This window comes from Citrus sinensis, chromosome 9 (assembly GCF_022201045.2).
Source record: "Citrus sinensis cultivar Valencia sweet orange chromosome 9, DVS_A1.0, whole genome shotgun sequence".
Classification (NCBI taxonomy): Eukaryota; Viridiplantae; Streptophyta; class Magnoliopsida; order Sapindales; family Rutaceae; genus Citrus; species Citrus sinensis.
Genome location: NC_068564.1, coordinates 23,192,358 through 23,211,782, shown reverse-complemented (window position 1 = coordinate 23,211,782; position 19,425 = coordinate 23,192,358). Strand labels below are relative to the sequence as shown.

At 36.0% G+C, this 19,425-nt stretch overlaps 4 protein-coding genes across 15 annotated transcripts; 1 reads left to right on the top strand and 3 right to left on the bottom strand.

The window, feature by feature from the left end:
* Positions 1-10: 10 nt before the first annotated feature.
* LOC102618075 (glycine-rich cell wall structural protein 2) lies at positions 11-1,033 on the bottom strand. The gene has a single exon (XM_006464666.4). The coding sequence runs from the start codon at positions 1,031-1,033 to the stop codon at positions 11-13; it is 1,023 nt and encodes a 340-aa protein (XP_006464729.2).
* A 1,042-nt stretch (positions 1,034-2,075) lies between these two features.
* Positions 2,076-3,673, bottom strand: LOC102618837 (hypothetical protein). Its single transcript, XM_006464669.4, has 3 exons — positions 3,542-3,673; positions 2,543-2,624; positions 2,076-2,412 (listed from the first exon to the last, which is right to left on the bottom strand). Exons 2-3 carry the CDS (start codon positions 2,616-2,618, stop codon positions 2,312-2,314), a joined length of 177 nt encoding a protein of 58 aa, XP_006464732.1. The 5' UTR covers positions 2,619-2,624; positions 3,542-3,673; the 3' UTR covers positions 2,076-2,311.
* Positions 3,674-3,984: 311 nt separating this feature from the next.
* On the top strand, positions 3,985-9,626 carry LOC102619138 (putative nuclear RNA export factor SDE5). Of its 12 annotated transcripts, XM_052433333.1 has the most exons (9): positions 4,179-4,278; positions 4,689-5,267; positions 5,399-5,424; positions 5,922-5,999; positions 6,500-6,549; positions 6,691-6,940; positions 7,481-8,410; positions 8,546-8,793; positions 9,036-9,626. In XM_052433333.1, the coding sequence occupies exons 1-6, from the start codon at positions 4,230-4,232 to the stop codon at positions 6,821-6,823; spliced, it is 915 nt and encodes a 304-aa protein (XP_052289293.1). In that variant the 5' UTR covers positions 4,179-4,229; the 3' UTR covers positions 6,824-6,940; positions 7,481-8,410; positions 8,546-8,793; positions 9,036-9,626. The 12 variants fall into 12 exon arrangements, with proteins under 12 accessions (XP_052289298.1, XP_052289299.1, XP_052289293.1 ...); XM_052433337.1 differs by lacking the exons at positions 8,546-8,793; positions 9,036-9,626 and having other exon boundaries at positions 7,481-7,566; positions 7,815-8,410; XM_052433335.1 differs by lacking the exons at positions 8,546-8,793; positions 9,036-9,626 and having other exon boundaries at positions 7,481-7,783; positions 7,907-8,410.
* A 581-nt stretch (positions 9,627-10,207) lies between these two features.
* On the bottom strand, positions 10,208-16,100 carry LOC102619733 (choline transporter protein 1). The gene is made up of 10 exons (XM_006464672.4): positions 15,715-16,100; positions 14,133-14,485; positions 13,829-13,974; positions 13,484-13,667; positions 12,571-12,644; positions 12,363-12,476; positions 11,575-11,931; positions 11,204-11,464; positions 10,865-11,092; positions 10,208-10,493 (listed from the first exon to the last, which is right to left on the bottom strand). The coding sequence occupies exons 1-10, from the start codon at positions 15,900-15,902 to the stop codon at positions 10,308-10,310; spliced, it is 2,091 nt and encodes a 696-aa protein (XP_006464735.1). The 5' UTR covers positions 15,903-16,100; the 3' UTR covers positions 10,208-10,307.
* Between the last annotated feature and the right edge of the window lie 3,325 nt (positions 16,101-19,425).

Below are 19,425 nucleotides of genomic sequence, written 5' to 3'. Positions count from 1 at the left end.
AGCAGATTCATCACTCATGGCCTTGGTTGGCCGAGTTATCTGCCATGTTTGGCGGATAGGGTATGCCATCTGGCATGTTTGGCAGATGGGAACTGCCATGGGGCAGTCTGCGGACAGAGTCCTCATCAAGTGGCATTAGCTCACCGGCTTCGTTTTCTCTTTTAGGAGCAGGTTCACCGGCTTCATTTGCCATTTTAGGGTCTCCGTCTTGAGAGGTCACTTTACGGCCTTCGTCACTGGACTCAGCGTTCCAAGGTGGGCAAGTGTATCCAGGGGCAGGTTGATTGCAATTTGAGTCTGGCCCACCACATGCTGGAACACTGGGGCAGTTAGCTCCTGCCCTGCAACCTACTACAGGGACAACAGGAATAACTCCTATGCCACCGGAACCAGTTCCTATACCAATACCGGTACCAGTGTCTCCAGAGCCAGGAGTAGCTCCTACGCCTGGGATGACTGTTCCACTACCAGTTCCTATACCAATACCAGTACCGGTGCCTCCAGCACCAGGAATAACTCCTACGCCAGGGATAACTGTTCCACTGCCTGTTCCTATACCAATACCAGTACCGGTGCCTCCAGCACCAGGAATAACTCCTACGCCAGGGATAACTGTTCCACTGCCAGTTCCCATACCGATACCAGTGCCAGTGCCACCTCCGGACGCGTAACCACTGCCAGTTCCTTGCCCAACTCCAGTACCCCCACCTGATCCTGAACCTGCCCCATACCCAATACCAGTACCACCACTACCACCACCACTACCAGCTCCGTAACCAATCCCAGACCCACTAGATCCACTTCCATAACCATATCCAGTGCCAGCTCCTAACTCAACTACAGTGCCACGTCCATACCCGAATCCACTAGCCCCTTGCTCATTGATGGGACTATTACCGATGTTATGGTTATCAGCATCTTTTTGTTTTTGGTCAGCAGGGTTGTGATCCAGGAGAATCCTGGAGGCAGAACTGAAGCTTGAGCATAGCAAGAGTAAAAGACCAATGCATGCACGTTTTTTAACTGGTGCCATTTTTTTGCCAACTTATTGTGCTTTGCTTGGTTCTCCATCTATTTAACCTCCCCTTAAGTAGATAATGCAATACCTTAGAAACCCAAAATTAGTAGGCAACGGAAAAGTCATTGTGTTGATTTGTTATTGGATCCCGCGGTCATGAGCCTTGTGTGAAGAGGGATTTACGTGCTGCGACTCTTTATCACCATTATATCAAGAGAGCTTCAAAGGGAAACGTAAAGGAAAATATTAAGATACACAACTCCTCTGTTGCTTTGCTGCATCATTTTCGTTCATGGAGAGTGAGTGAGCAACTGATCATATTCACAGGCCATAGTGTGGTATTGGAATGAGAGACCTCATATTCACGTAGTTTTTAAATAATAATAATAATAATTATTATTATTTTGTAATATTTTACTACAATTTATTGACAATAACATTACCAAGTCCAAGAGTTAAATAATATAATCGATTGTAATATATAACCGGGAGGTCTAATGAATGTAACTCAAAATGTTTGGAGTGAGAGCTTGTCGGTTGGACCATCCATCTGAATACCAAATGTTGCTTTGCTGCATCAGCCGTTCTCGAAAGAAAGCAGAGGCGAGACAGTGGTACAACCAGTCCTGATCAAAGCTCTTTCAAGCGAATAAATTGGCTTTCCTGGCGATATGTAACACCCCTGCCCTGCTCGCCACGACCTCATATTTACATAGTTTTTCCTTTTTGTTCTTAAATTATTATTATGATTTTGTGATATTTTACTACAATCTATTGATAATAACATTACCAAGTTAAATAATATAATCTACTATAACATGTAGGCAGGAGGTCTACTGAATATATAACTCAAAAAATCTAGAAATCGACCAAACATAACATGGATGCTCGATGTGCTGAAAAAATTATTGTATTAAGTAGATAATCACTTCAAACCTCTCCAAGTGAAATCAGTTATGGGAAGATTTGAAACTATTTTACATCATCTGAAATTCTGCTGGCTGGAAAATGGACTTGTTGGATTTAATTCACCTATTCACATAGATACAAATGCACATGAACAGACATTCGGTGAAACTTCATTAAAGTATGATATCAAAAGGTACAGCATTGGCGCACCAACTTGGTAGCTTAAGCCATTGTAGAAAACATTCGTCTTGAACCCTCAAAACGCCATAATAAACAACTACACTAAGGCTAATAGATTATTGTTATAAGAATAAAGCCCTTCGAATTTCAGAACCAAAAAAATGAAGAAATTTTACATTAGATAGAAAAGAAGTGCATCCACATTCAAACTTGATCACCTACGCCATCTGATTCCGCCTTCAGACTTTCAGCCAACATTCGTTCTCTGTTCTTCATTTGTCTATCGACAGCAACCATATACAGGCCTAAACAAATAGTAATGAATAAACAATGTCAACTCGAACGAAAAGGAAGAAGATGCCGAAAATTTACTTGTTTGGCAATCGAGCAAATATTTTAAGCAACGAGACAAAAAGAAAGGTGAGCAAGACATACCGATTGCACTTCCAATTGCACAGGCCCAAAGAACTCTCATGGACCATTTATCTCCAATAACTCCTCTGGATCCCATTTCTTTCTGCAAAAAGAAAGTTTTTTTTATGTATAATGGCATTCTAAAAAGTGAACACTATTTCTAATGTGGTCATCTGGTGCATGGTAGTGGAATTATCAAAAGGCAATACCAAACTCATGTTTTTGGTTCTTAATCTTTTCAACACATACTTGATACTGCAAGCAATGTATGTGTAATTTGTAAATTCAAATCATCCGCCAATGAAGATTTGCATAAATGTTTATAACTACCACTTAGACCTTGCTCCTGAGAAAGGGCTGATGATTTGAATATACAAATCAAATGTTTATATACATACTTGATACCGCAAGAAAGATATGCGCAATTTTTACATTCAAATCAACGGCCAAAGAAGACTGCATAAATGTTTATAACTATCACTTAGGCCTCGCTCCCGAAAAAGGCTTAACATCAGCCAGTTAAAAATGAAAGTAACCAAACTAAGCATATATTTCCACATCAATTACTGGGTTTCTACATGCATGTGGTGAAAGAGAACTCACAGGTGACCCATGTCATATAGATCATTTGATTATGTAAAAGGAGTATAAAAAGTAAGTCGTAGCTTGTCAGCTTCAAGTTTCATTCCACAGAAGATATGGTAACAGTTAAAATTCTTCATGGGTGTGGAAATGCTCTTTGGCCTAAAGGATCAGAGAGGATCACTCATTCTTCTTAAAACAGAACCATCAATGAGTGGCATCTGGGTCATAATACTAATAAAAGTAGAAATTGTATTCATAAATTTTCAGCACTTTCATCAGTATGTAAATGTTCTGTCCAAATATACCATGAAACTGGACTAGAAAATAATTGTATTCATAATATTCGACACATCCATCATATTGTCAAGCATTTCAAAATTCATGCAATATTAAACCAATTCTAAAATCAATAGAGTTAGAGAAACAAGAAAGTACCTTTGAAATGAGAGTTGAATGCTGTTCTGGTTTAGCTCAAGGGTTTTGTTAGTGGGGAATTTTGACACAATGTACTGCCGCTAACTGTAGAGCTAGAGAAGGAGGAGGAGGGGGCCGAAGAAACGACACCGCTTTAACCGCCTCATCATTTTTCACCTAATCTCATAGGGCCTGGGTTTTACGGCCCGTCATGTAGCCGGTCCAAACAAAGAGAAAACAGATTAACACTAAATCCACGCCATTAATTCCCGAGTACACCCCGTTTCGAATTACTAGAAGATTGAAGGGCATGTATTAAAAGTAATAAAGAGTGTATTTTTATTTGAGTAATAATATAATTATAAATTTATTCTATATAAATTAATGTGACATAATAAATTTAATTAAATTAAATATTTTTTATTTATATAATTTATTTATATAATTTTATATTTTTATTAAATTAATAAATTAATATCAAATTAATTTATATAAAATTTTGTGCTGTATCATCCCTCTTTTTATTTTGTTAATATAAACGTCCGTGTCAGCATCAATTTGTGTTTCAATTTTCTTCATTTCGATTGGAGGCATTTATTGGAGAAGGTCTCTCGTTCTCTTTCTATTCCATTGCTTAATTATTTATTTTTTGTTGTTATTAATCGATGTTATTTTCATCATTAAATGGATTTAGTGTTTGATTAGTGAAATGTGGACTGTTAAGTTCAACTTCCAACTTGTTTGGTTGGTGAGAAAATGTAGGAAAACAAATGAAAATCACTGAAATTTGACCTGTTACACTTCATTTTTGATGTTTTGAGAATTCGTCATCCTGTTTGGTTGTTGAAAAATTAAAGAAAGTGAAAGACAATCTTTGAGCTGGTCAACTAATAATGTTTGTCTTGACTCAAAATTAATGTATATAATAAAACAATTTTGAAAACTTTGTCTGTTTTTGTTTTTTAATTTGATTAGAAATAATGAAACCCTAAGACTTCTTACTATTTTTTTGTAAAAAAGAGAAATAAGATTTAAAGCCAAAAGTTAGAAAAGAAAGTTAAAACTTAAGAATGCTGTCATTCTTTGGCTCTTTTTGTTGTATTTGCTTTTAGAAATTGGTAAGAAGTTCAATGGACCAATGTATGTTTATGATTAATTTTTCGTGCAGCATACATGAAGAAGCAAGCAATTGCAAGCACTATACTTTGTGATGCTGAAGTAAGGGAGTTGGAAGAGTTGCTTGGAGCTTTTGGCTCACAGTTTTCGCTTGAGGACATTGCTTCAGCTTATTGCGAGGCGAAGCGTGACGTAAATGGAGCTGCTAACATTCTCTGTTCAATGAATGGAATAGGCTGTGCTATTGATGCATCCAGGGTTAAATTCAAGGGTGAGGATAAGACAACTTTGGAAGTGGCATCTGACAGTGTTTTGCCCAAGTCTCATCATGAAGAAAGAAATACTGGAGTATCGACATCGAAAAGTCGTCCTGTATCCATGGGTACCGTTTCAGGTGTAATTGGAAAAGAGTATATTAGAACCAAGTCATTACCAAATAACTCTTGTGAACCAACCAAACCTGTGAAATTGGATTCGAAGGAATTTCCAGTCTCTAAAATTTGGTGTGAAAAAGGTCCTCCAAACATGACCACAAAGCATGACTCTATGCTTGCTGATGTTGAGGAATTTCTGTTTAAAATGCTTGGAGATGGCTTTCAACTTGATATGACCATGATTGAAGAAGTACTTGGTAATGTTTTTTTGTCTGCCAGTACAATCTGTCTAATACTCGAGGGTTTTCATTTGTTATTTATCCCCCAAATGTAGTGTCATTTTTAAGCTTAATTATTTGCTTAATGTGGCTTCTGATTGGATCTACAGGTTGTTGTGGGTTTGATATGCAGAAGGTAAAGATGTAAAATACATATCCACTTTTATGTTGATTCATTCCTCCTTTATCTTCTATGTCAGGGAATACAGTATATATTTTTGCCTATGATGTAGCAATTATATATATGAAATTTTGAATATTGATAAACAAATAAATTTCATGCTCTTATTACTTCATTTCTTCTACGTGTGTCAACTCAACATGTCAAATGTTTGTATTTGGAGTACGGCTTTAACAGTCGATGACAATTACGAGTTGTCAAAAATGTTTGAGCTGTTCTAATTCCTGTGAAAGCAATTACCATTTTCCTTATCCGAAGTTCTTGAATGCTATTCACTAAACATTTCCCAGGATCAGCCTGAGAAATATTTTTAATTTGTTCCAAATATCTTTAGTTCTCTTAAAAGGTTCAGTGTTTATTCTGTTTAGCCGATGAATTGCAGAACATTACACATGTTCAGAGTTATGACCTGTCATAAACATAACAGAATTGTTTTTTCGTTGATTATGCAGAGCATGGAGAAACTTATCGAATTATCAGCCTTGACTTTGGAAAAGTATGATGATGTTGTCAACTTAGCTGATGTAAAAGTAAGCTTTAAATATAATGTATGCGAGCATCCCGTCACAGTTAATAAAATATTACTTTTTATCAAAAATGTCATTATGGTATTATTTTTTATATTTTCTTCTTTCTTTTGTATTTGTTTGAGTATGCATACTAATTAGATTTATACAATAGAAAATCTTGATGGTTTATATTTTCTTACGATGACTACTTCATGATGCTGCATGAAAGACATCACTCATGGAACTATTTTTTAGTTCTTTGTCGACAATTTATCTATTTGGAGCAATTTTTATAGAAAATGACATGCTCATAATTTAAGTGCGAAAATTGTTTGCACTGGAATTAATATTTAAATTCTTTCTGAGCATATGTTAAGAAGATACGTAGTATTGTCTTAAAATGTCCCTTTGGAGAACAAGACAACTAACCCTCAATAAGCTCACTTTCTTCCTGGTGGTTCTGATCTAATTCTTATGGTAGTCTACAGAGAATGGGCTTACTTTTTTTCCTTCCTGGACAGGAGCCTTTTTTTCAACAAGAACAAATGATGTACCAAGATTCTGATCAAAGGTATTTTAATTCCATTTCCACTGTTTGGTTGCTCAATTCTGATGATCAGTGAAGGAAATGGTCTGCAATACTCCACAAGGCTTCAATGCAGTCTCTTTTTTCATGCATTGGTAAAAGGTTCTCTTGTTTGCATCTATGCAGTGATGGAGCTGGATCTACGACAAGAATTTTTAGAGAATCACCCAAGAAGGACAAAGATAGATTTGGCCTTCAGAAAGAAGTTTTGGAATCTTTGTTTTGTGTTCCTGAAAGATCTACACAAGTGCTAAAATAATACATGTAGTGAGGCCAGAGAGGAGACCAAAAGGATTTGGTAAACCGGTTACTGAGCCTTATGAAGACACTATTACAGGGCCTATTGCAGCAGAACGAAAAATGGATGCTAGAGATGGTAATAACTTTCAAATTTTAAGGGAGTATTCTGCTTTGATCATTTGCATGGAGTTAGTAGTGTAAATAGAATGTAGGTATAATTTGCCTATAATTTAATGCCTATACATTGCCTTTTCACAAATTGAAGTCATAATCTGTAAATTGGTATTCCAATATAAGTTTTAAGTTTCTTTGGTTAAAAATTACGTCCAACTCAATCAAATATATTCATCTAAGAAAAATGTTAAGGAAAATTTTTAGACATACATGCACCCCCAGTTCACCCTATTCATTCTCTTACCCACAGTCTTTAGGCAGCTTAGTTTGATTCTATATGCTGTCTTGTGATCAGTCTGTTTTGTGATTCATTTCACTGATATTATTCTGTTGATGTCCTTTATCCGATATCATTTAAAAGAAAAGTGGAACTTAAATTACCAAAATTTTTGTACTTGCGGTGTAATATCTCATTTTCATATTATGTCATTATGTCCTATGTTTTCTGTTCCTTTATTGTCAATCTTTACTAATGTCATTGACATTTGGAATTGCATTTTAGATGATGAAGATGATGAAAATAGCTATGAGGTGCTACGTAAAGCTGTGAAGGAATATTGGATTTTAATGAGAGAGTACTACAAAGCTGTAATTACTCGACACACATAGAAGATTGAGGCAGAATACTCATAGAAGTGACGTGGCAAGATAGAAAATTGATGCTCATATTGCTTTAATTTGAAGAAGAGCATTTGCAGCCACATTGTTACCTTCTTGAAATTCTTCTTTTGCATAGCGGACTGCTAGCATGTGGAGAAGGATCTCTTTTAAGTTGATCAATCATATTGTTGATAGGTCATTGATGGTTGGTATTAATAGTTTCAGTTGCTTTGCAGGCTTTTGGTGCTTTTATTAAAGGTGATCATGCACGTGTGAACAAACTTCTGGAGCAAGTATACTTACCTTTTTCCTATTTTATATTATGCAGTTCAGTGCTTTGAGAACCACCAGCCTTATTGAACCTCTGGGAATTTCATCTCTGTGATTGTTAATGATTGAATGTTTAGGATTTTTATTTGAATGGTGAACTTCAGTAATTCTACCCTATTCTTGCTGTGACTGTGATCCCTACCGTCTAACAAACATACATGAAATGGTGTTCAAATTTGGTCATTAGACTTAAACTGCTCGTCTGTAACCACATTGAAGTGTCATAGGTAATTTTTCTCTTTCTCTCTGATGATGCACTGGTACCTTCCGTTGTTAGGTTGTTATCTTTAACATTTTGCTTGCTGATGTGTGCTGTTCTTGTCACTTCCTTCATTATGCGTGTAGCATATTCTGAAGTATTTAGTGATCACTCTTTTTATGTCTATTACAGTATTATTGCTTGTAGTAGTTTCCTAATACTTTTGAATTTGCAGGGACATTTTTTTAGACAAAAGGCTAGTGAAGCTGACAGAAAATCTGCTGAAAAGCTTGTCAAAACTAGGTTGGTCTGTATTAATTATTCTTGGTCCATATTAATGATGCTTGTCTTGAGCTATCTTGGTCTGTACTAATGATTCTTTCTTGAGCCATCTTGTCTATTGGTTTAGTGGCATAACAAGTGTGGATTTGATTGCAGAAATAATGAAGTAATGACTCTTGACTGGCATTCAATTGAACCAAAGGAAGTAGTTTGTCTTCTGAGGGTTCATTTGACTTCCCTTTCAGGCATTCCAAGTAGGTCATCATTCTATTCGACTTGCTAGTTCAGTTAAATCTAACAAATGAATTGATCTTGCATCTTGCTTCTGATCAGCTATTAAGCACCTTAGAATTGTAGTTGGGACCAGTGACGAAGATTCAAAAAAAGAGGCTCAGAAACGAATGGTACAATCAGTTTGTTGTACTAACTTCTGCTCCAAAGTGTTGTCTTCCTTTTACTTTATTGGTAGTGCTTCTGGTTTCTGTTTGAACTACAATTCATGGCATAGCTGTAAAATTATGATCTATGAAGCACCTGGATTTTGTGAAGTGGACATTTCTTGTTTTGTGAAAACCACCAAGATGTAAGAATTAACGGCATTGACACTTATGCTTCATTTAAATTCTTTGGAAATAATGTTTTTCAGGTATGAGCAAATCAGCAAGGAATTGACAAATGAAACCTGAAGAAGGTGACATTTACGTAAAACTTTTCTTGTGCAGATAAAGAAGCTATTGAAGAAAGAATCAATTGAATGGACTGAGGACGGAAATGGTCAGGCAATATTAATTCAAGTGGATGTGATTGATCCCAAGCGCTTGAGTTTCTTCAGGAAAAAGTAAAAGGACATGAAGATACAACCTCAAAGAGATCTTCTATCGCAGTCATTTTGAATCTTCTTGACACTGCATGAGATTTCCATCAGCTAATGGTATACTATGTGTATTTAAAAAAAAAAAATTACAGAAACTCTACAACAAATACATATATAAAAGAAGTACAAAAACTCTAAAATAGTTTGATATGGAACTTTGGGATCACTCTCTCTCGGGAAGATTATCAGTGAGTATATTGTGAAAGGTTTGAAGAACAAATCTTCCTTTTTTGATGCGGGTAATCTCAGTTACAGAGGGTAGCTATGGACACATATGAACTTGTTTCTGGATGACCTTGAAAGTGATGTAGTTGAAATTTGTGCTTCATTTTTTAATATTGAAACTTTATTCATTGTGCTAAAGCTCATCTTCAGGGTGCCTTGGATGGTTTTTAAATGATTTTGTGGTGCAATGGATTCTGGCTGAGCATATTTGCGCAATTAATTAGGACAACAAAATGTATCCGCAAATTCAATCAAGAAACTGAGAGAACAGAAGAAAAATGACTAAAATATCCAATTTGATGGTTCTAAATAATTTCCTTGTTTATTATTTAAGGATCTTTTTGGTTCTTTCTACGTAAGAGAGGAGCATGAGATGTATATATCGAAGAACTCATGAAATGGCAGCTTTCTATGAATGGTTACATACTCATGAGAGGATCATTGCACAATCAGAGCACTACACAATCATAGCCCAGAAGCATCTTGTCCGTGAGGAGTTGCTCATTCCTTCACTACAAATTAAAGTCGATAATCTACAGAAACGTGAAGAGTATTTGGAGGCGCTGGATGAAATAAATGACATGCTATCATCAGGACATGAATCAGAAGCTGAGTCATCAGTCTTTGGATGAGGACATAGCTGAAGCCATTGAAGAAATACATGGAAAACTATACGGTTAAGCAGGAAAAGGAAAAGAGGAGGGTGCAAGCAACAACAATGATGAAAACGCAACTGATTTCGATTAATATAATAGGATTTCTAGAATTCTATTAAGCATATGCAATAAAGGGAAAATTATACAATACAATTTTTCAATGTCATTGGGTTAGTCTCTGCATTTCATTTTGGTCGTTGAGGGTTTCCATGAGAAGTGGAGGTGCATATTGAGCAGTCCCTTGGTGCTCTTCTGAGTCCTGGCAGAATGAAAGGATGATGGTATCAATTGACATCTCCACCACTGCAAAGAAGAGAGAGGCAACAACATAACCAAGGAACCAGCAAACCTGCATTAACAATATTAAAACAGGCATAGTTAAGCTGTTAGTATAAGTTTCAGTAGCATATAAATCTAGACCAAGTTTTCTTCAACGACTCTCTTTTGAATACCTTCTTGCATATTCATAAGTTTGACAGGGAAAGGAAATTATGTTATATAATCTGAACAACATTCAACTCTTGCATTTAAGCAAAATTCTACTGCTCCAATGGGTCCAGTTAGCAACCAAGCAAATTTGACCCCTTCAAACATTCATGCCATGAGGTAACATATAGGCTCAATAGTTAATTCTGGTTGTAGATGTTTAAGCTCATTGGCATATGGAAAACAATTTAAATAAGAATTATCTCATTTATAATTGAATCACAGGAAACATACCAACACGGGAAAGAGCGGAGAGGATATCTTATTATGAGCAGATCTGTATTTGTGGGTATCCAGCATGAGGAAAGCGAATACAGCACTTGAGAGGCTGACACACAATTTTCCAAGAAATAGAATAACATCTCCAATCACATTCACCCTCCCTATACGAAGTATGTTATTGATGATCAACTCTGTTGCAATAGAAGAAGCTCGACAGAAGCTTTTTCCCGTAATAGCAATCTACAAGAATCACAATCAAACAGTCAGGAAACCATCAGTAACAAACTCGAATGATAACAAACACAACCAGATAACCATAATTCTACTTCCAACTACATCTTCCAAGATTACCATTATATAGGCATTGCGGTTCACAGATTTGACTGTCCACTCAATACACCTCAAAATACCCTGGGAAGAGTAAAATGCCGCCTTCCCATACCAACTATCCGGTGTAGTACCAAAAACTTTCATCTTGCGACGAATTGACTCAAGTATGAATCGGACTGATTCCACAAAAGATACAATCAGGGAGCCAAGAGCCACAGAACCAAGACTGTATCGTACAAGGCGTTTCATAGAGGAAACAACTGGAAGTAATGGAATCTCTGGCTGCATGAAGATATAGAAAAATTACAGAAGGAAAACATGCACAAACTACTTTTTTAATAAGAAAAATAGCACATAACTTGAAAAGTAAATCTACAGATTCCAAAACTTACCGATGTTTCACCACGAGCCCAATAATAGGAAGCAACAGACCCTGCAATCACAGTTGACGAGGCTGCAATGAAAAATTGTGTAGCCCAGTAACAGCCAAATAGGTGGAAGAAGATAGCAACTGCGATATGAGGAGTATAGCGGATGCGATAGCCACAGCAATGATCACAGTTCACCCGTTTTAAGCCGAGATCATATGCACAGCAGTTGGAATTGCAATTGTTTTGGATTATCTGACCAGAGCTGAATAAATGAAGAGCAGCCGAAATCCAGAACATGTAAAAAATTGCAAGCATAATATATGGTATGATAGGAAATATCATGAGAGCTTGAACTTCTCCTACAATCTTTGCAGCAACCTGCATAAATATTTAAATGTAAGACCGCTAAATCAAAAGACCATTGCAAGAAAGAGAGACAATTCGGTGCCCAAACATAACAAAGGCCCAATTCTTGACTAATATGCCATGTAAAATTACGGTTGGTGGTCTTGTCTGGGAAACATAAAGTTTAACAGAGATTTCCCTTTTATGCTCTGTCGTATGAGTGGCAATATCAGTACCCTCTTGAAATTATCTTTAGTTCTATTGTCAGGAAAAAGCCAATCCCCCTTCAAGAATATACTTGTATATTTTAAAACCCAAACTTCTATAAATACCCATTAATTAAACTTATCATTGTCTAACTGGTTAAACTGCAAAGTCTCATAGATTAAGTTCGAAGACAGACAGTGCAAACACTATAATTTCTCCGTTATTTTAGGGTATAATAATCAAGACATAGTACTTGCCTTGAGGACAGATGTTGCCATTATGATGCGGCGGATGATGGCAATTGATGTAAGGATGGCAACAATCATTACAAAGGTCATAAGAATAGTGACAGCACGAAGATGGTTTATCTCCTGAAATACACATTAAGTATGTAATCAGCATCAGATGGGTATAAAGACTAAAGAGCTCCCAAATATAGAGAACTCAGTAAGTGATGAAACCTACCCGTCCATATACATGATAGTATGGATCATGTGCACCGATGATAGGAGAGATGGCATCATTCCCAATCCATCCAACTAAAAACATTGTAGACAAAATAAATTCAGTAACGAGTATCATTGAAGATTATCCTCACTATAAATAAGAAAATCATGTGAAGAATCCAATACCATAATTCAATATATTAAGAGTTAAAAATAAGCATAAAGAAACCAGAGATTTGAAATATCTCTATCACTACTGAAACCTCAAACTCTCAGCCCTAGGGAATGACCAAGACCAGAAGTAAATGTACATTGAGAGGGATGAATGGTATCAGATAAGGTAGCTGAAGCACCTACAAAAGATTTTGCAAATAGTCAATAATTCTAATGACAGATTCCTGGGAGCTTCTTGTGCCACTGTTACAGGATTAAAGGAGTATTAACAAAAAAGTTTAATTCCCTAAAAATTTTTAGAAAGGCAAAGTCAAGGAGTAACGGTCTGCTGATAGAGGTCAAAACCCATAAAAAATATTATCCATATAACAGTACGATTTCAGAAGTCTCAAACTGTTAGCAGAACAGACAGGTTCCAGATTGATTGGACTATGGAGTGGAGTGCAGCTCAACTCATTATATGTATGAAGATTGCTTACATTTATCAAGCATAATCTTGGTAACATAAAAACTAAAATTTCAACTCAACAGCCATGGAGAAATGGTGAAAAATATACTTCATACCTTTTATGTAGCAAAACATTGTAACTGATATTATCAGAACATTAAAGAGAGTGATTGCAATATGGAGTGGAGTGCAGCTCAACTAATTATATGTATGAAGATTGCTTGCATATATCAAGCATAATCTTGATAACGTAAAAACTAAAATTTCAGATCAACAGCCAAGGAGAAACGGTGAAAGATTTACTCCATACCTTTTATGTAGCAAAACATTGTAACTGATATTATCAGAACATTAAAGAGAGCAACTGTTATCCATGGCATGGCAACCACAAAATGCCGAATCATCAGTAGCCAAATCACTGACAAAAACAGTGGCAAGAGTCCTCCACAAACAATCAATACAGGCCATGATTTTCCAATATCAGCCATATACCTCTGCAATAACACATATTCGATGAATGTTAATTTAGAATATTCAAAATGAGCATTGCCAGTGCAGGACAAAGTACAGAGTAGATAGTTAATAACAAAAAGAGGAACTCATATATTTCTCGTGACAATTCCACAAGTAGAAACAAAAGAAAAAAGTCGTGAACCTTTAAGACAGCTGACCGAGAATTGATGGTCCTGTGAATTGACTTATCAATCAGAAGGTCCTCGTTGATAGTCACTCCACCCATCTGTTGCCAATGCTTCAAAGACATATTTGATGCACGAGCTATGAATTGGCAGCTCCAGTAAACTGGGAAGAATTATATAAATATCATTATAATGTGAAGTATTCACATAAGCACAAAAGTGGGATGAAGATCAAATAATATGAATGTACACATTAATAAGTTAAACAAAACCAAACATTAAATAATTTAATGACAGGGGAACTACAGTAAGTTCACTTACCATTTACACTTGGAAATACGACAGGATAACAAGGACCTTGAAGTTGAAGAGAGCTGTTTCGCATTTCTGGTGTAAGGAATTCAAAATAATCATAATTCCTATCAATCCAGTCATCCATTGAGAGACGAATTTCACCCTCTGGATAATCACAGACCCAATTTAGCGAGTCCTCTGCTGGGATAGGACAATCCAACAAACATATACTCCGGGCATTTGCCAACTTGAATTGGCTGCCTTTCAAACCACTTTGATAAACCTGATTAGGATTCAACCAATATCTGAGCTCCAGTTCACGAAGACCTGCATGCCTGTCACCGCATACATTACCTTTGTAGTCCAGCCCATAAGTAAGCCTGGTAAGTCATAGCATAAAAAATTATAAAGAGTGAAAAAAGTGGATGAAAGTAAACTAAAAAGGAACACCAAGACAATGTAGAAAAACTGAGAGCAAGGAAGAAGGGTATATGTGAATGTAAAAGTACAAAAAATTCATAAATAAACCAAAAGCACAGCTGCTGCATACATTTGAACAACGGCGACCCAATTCCATTGCGCATTCATAACCAAATAACAGAGAGAAAGGCTATATTTTTAATGGTATTCAGAAGTTCATGGATTTTGGTGTACAGGTGAATCTGATGAATTCGACACCAAAATGGAGTCACGATGAGATAGTTAATACCTGATTGACAAAATATCATCACCTAACAACAATGCTCTTGTGATTGTTAGCCAGTTATGTTCTCAGCGATATTGGTCTTTATTTATATTATTTATAATTGCTAGTGAAGGAGGACTCCATCTAACTTGCAATCATAACATGCTAAAACAATCATTTAAGGTCCTCATTGCAATCCTTATTATATCATAAGTTGTTTCATTTCTTTCCCTCTAATGTTTCAGATAGCAAACTGAAAAAGGAAACTAGAACAAAGATGCTAACCCAATTGTGAGAATAAATAAAGCTTGAGAAACACAACCAGAACAAGACATACATAAAAAAAAAATACCAGAGACTAGATAAAAAGAAAAAATAATTTGGCAATAATGAGAAAAATAGGGGAGACACATCACATATATGGACGCCAGAAAAGGAACCCGATTTACAAGGTTGTCAGTGAGATCATCCTTATGCATATTTGCTAGTGAGAGAGTACACGTCTAATTTGCAAACATAACATATAACTAACAATATTTTAAGGTCCTCATTGCACTCTTATTCTATCATAAGCTGTCCATTTCTTTCTTTTTATTTTCCAGCAGCCAAAGTGTAAAATGAAACTAAAACAAAGATGCAAACCCAATTGCAATACTAAATAAAGCTTAAGCAACACAAGTACAACAAGTTAAATACATAAAAATGAGTAACATAGAGTGTTTGACAAATAAAAATTGCAGAAAAAAATAATGGGAAAAAAGGGAGACCCATAAATAATATGAATACCAGAAAAGAAACCCAATTTATAGAAACTAAAAACGTACCATAAAACCAATCAAGCTTTACCAAAACAAAAGCAGCCCATATGGGAAATGAACAAGTTTGTGAAGTAGGTAAATGTGAAAATTTACATTTTTGTTTTACCTCAGTGGGTTTCCTTGGTTAAATCCAAAGCTAGAGTTAACAATCATGGCAACCCAAAATGCAATAAAAATAACAAGAAATGCAACATCTCTACATTTCCTGTTGTGCTTAATGATCCCACCATCAATTGGCACACTCCCATCACTTGATGGATACCTCCCTATCACTGCTCCCAATGGCCCCCTCATGATTCTATAATTTTTACACACAACAAACTGGTAAAGATTGCAACTTTCTAACTGTATCTGAATTAATTCTGCAACTAGAGAGAGAAAAAAGGGAGCTTTTTGAGAGAGAATGACAGAGAAGAGTGAGTAGAGTGGAAGCTAGGAGGAGCTGTTGGTGTGCTCTGTGTGTGTGAAAAAGAAAGTGGGGCTTTAGTCTTTAGATTTGGAATATTTTTAATAATTTTCTTTTTGATTTTAAGACAGACATTTTATAATTCAAGATATTTTATTAATACTATATACGCACATACACAAGAAAAATGTATGCTGTCTTTTTCTGTGAGAAATTTTTAGACTTTGAAGAATCCTTGTCGGCTGTGATAGCTTTAGATTTAGACTCATTTTGTTGGCTCGGCTTTGTGTGAGTGAGCTTTAGGAAATTATTATTGTTTCTGTGCTAAAAAAGAAAACGCCTATGAACAAAGTTTAATAATTATGACCAATAATATATGCGTACTCACATACATATAAATTTGTCTAGAATTAAGAATGAACTTTAAAGAATAAGAATAATAATAATAAATTAACAATGAATAAAGAGAGTAGCTTATTCAAAAAAAAAAAAAAAAGAGAGAGTAGCCAGTCAGCTTAAATATTAAAGTATACGAGCCATTATGGAAGTATCAATATGATAACATCTTTAATTAAAAGGCAGAAACCTATCTATTTTTTCTAATCTGCGCCGCTGATTCTGACAACGACACTACAGAGAAAGTGTCAGCTGTGCTCCGCGGCACAAATTCCCTAGTGTTGTTAACCGTAGGTGATTTTAAGAAGTGTCCGGTCCACCGTCCGCATCTGCAGATGCATCATCGGACGGTGAAAAAACGTTGATGACTTTTAAAGCGTAAATGCTTTTCTAATCATTTTTGAGATGGGTGACTTGATAGTCTCGTTCTTGTCTTATGTTACATGCTACAGAAGCACTACTGTTATAATAAAATGTTGATTCTGTAGCTAAATAATTGGTCTGTTCCTGTTAAATCCATCAATGGCATCTCTTTGGCACCGGCACCGGCACCAGGAAGCCATACTGTGCTATGCAGTATCTGTTGTAGCATTTAAATAGTGTGCAATTTTGATAACTTTTTTTTTGTCACATTGCATTTAATTGGGGTCGGGTCCAGTGTTTCTGCTTCAGTTGCCAACTTTTGAGTCCAATTGGTGCATAGATGACTCCCACTTTACTTGAATAAGTAGCAGCAAAGCAATGAACTCGTTTCAGTAATGTCCGCACCGATTTTGCTTTCAGAAGCTTCAGCTTAATGTGGAATTGTGAAACTTTATAGTGACGGTGTTTCCATTCTTGATACTTCATTGCTACAAGTGGAATGTTCAGTGTGTCTTCGAAATAATTGATTTGAGAAGAATCACGACACTAAGTGATTAGATTTAGATTGTTTGTTTCTCCTTTAGTGCTTCTTTCAATGAACCATTTCCCGGGCATGAGTTTAAATGAAATTAACCAGCTTCCATTTTAAGGGGCAGGTCTGGATTCGAGTCTCATTAGTGTGCAATGGGATACAAAGTAGATGTTTAGGCTAAAAATATCAAGAATGCAGCCATCTAGTATAAACTGATCATGGCCGTGTATTTATCATATTCTTGGACTTACGAAGACAAGTTGGAGACTGTTCGAGCAAATCAACCTCTATTTTAAGCACAATTTTCAGGAGCAAAATAGAGTTCAAAATGTATCAAGATCATAAACGAACTGAGTATTATGTTGATGCCGTGCTCCCAATATCGTCTTCCCTTTCCTAGGTGTGAATGCTGGGCCAAAAAAAAAAAAAAACGAGTCTTGGTGATTAAAAATGAACACATTTTCTGGTTCCACTACGAGGTCAGCTCCTTGAAAATGGTATGTCATTGAAGGAAACGAGTTAAAACGCGCTGGCAGGTTAAAACAAGTAACCCCACATTTTCTGCAGGTAAATAATTTCTCAATGTCATGTTGAGAAAAATAATCTATAAATTCTGCCGTCAGGACTGCATAAACCTCACACTCGATGACAGTTAGCACAGATCCACAGTCATTTATGCAACCTCTCTGTCCATTAAGTTTGATTGTGAAGCTATTTGGTGGCAGATTCAAACTTTTTCCAGCAATGCTGATGTCCAATAAATTCAGACCATATGCATATGAATTCGGATGCTTCACAAATGGCATTGTTTGAAGTTGATTACTTCTTGTCATACATTTGGTCTCCGAACTCCAGACGGCTGTGGAAAGACTTATCAGGTTGAACAAGGCAACAAGAGAAGCGGTCTGGCACAAGCCTGCCGAGTTGCACCATGAAAGAAGTCGAATCCCAATTCAGTCCCATAATCCCAGCAATGATTTTCTTCTGAATGGAAACAAAATCTTTAGATTCAAGTGAGCAACCGAACCTTATGTTTTGAACAGATACTGGTGAGGGTTCATCAGGCGGCAACAAGGTGGAAGTATCCAAAGAGTCAACTTCTTTGGTTTCATAAACATCGCCATATGTGATACCATAGAAGCAGTCCCCTTCAAAGCAATGGAATGGAGACTTACAAGAAGCATCATAGCAAGGTAGCTTTTTATAAGACTTGAAACTTCTTGAGTTGTAAATCGGATCGTTTGCTCATAGCAAGACTTGCAAGGTTGACATTGAGTCCAAGTAAGACCAGCCACGGTATCCAGAAGAAACCAGAGACTTTTGACAGGATCTCCAATTCCAAGTTTCAACATATAAGTATGATTAAGAGTAAACATCCGGACTCATCTTGTTGGGTTCCATTGTAGTACTATGGTAAGTTTCTGTTGAGAGTAAATACTAGGCTCTTGCTTTGGAAATTTTGATGTAATTCTGAACTTTGTCATGGAGATTGAGGTTTCCAGGATACAAAGGAGATTCCGGGGAGTCTCTATGGATCAGTTGAAGCCTAAAACTAGTGGATTATGAAGCAGAGCGGTGGAAGAGAAATGTTATGTTTGGGAATGAGGTGCCGTAGTTTTTAAGTTGCAGCTGCTGTAGAATAAAAGCTATAGCTGTGGAGTGGAAGCTGATGGTGTTTGGTAAAGGTGCTGTAGCTTTTAACCTGCAGCTGCTGATGGTGTTTGGTAAAAATGCTGTAGCTTTTAAGCTGCAGCTGCTAATGGTGTTTGATAAATTTTAATAGCAGCAGAGTGGATGAATATTTGTAATAATTAATTTTAAATAACATTATTTTTAATTGTTAACAAATCAAATTATTTTTCATACTTCCAATTATTATATTGACATAAAATTACAATTTATTACTGTACAAATTAAAATTAAAATGTGATAATAACATACCTTGAAAATTACACAATCTTTTTATTTTATTGTGAAATTTCTTAGACTAATAGCCTAAACATTAAATTTAATCAATAAAAATTAATAAATTTTGATTGTCTCATAGTGTTCAACAATAGAATAAAATACCTTGAAAATACAGTAGTCACAACGTTTCCCTTAAATAAATTATAGAAAAT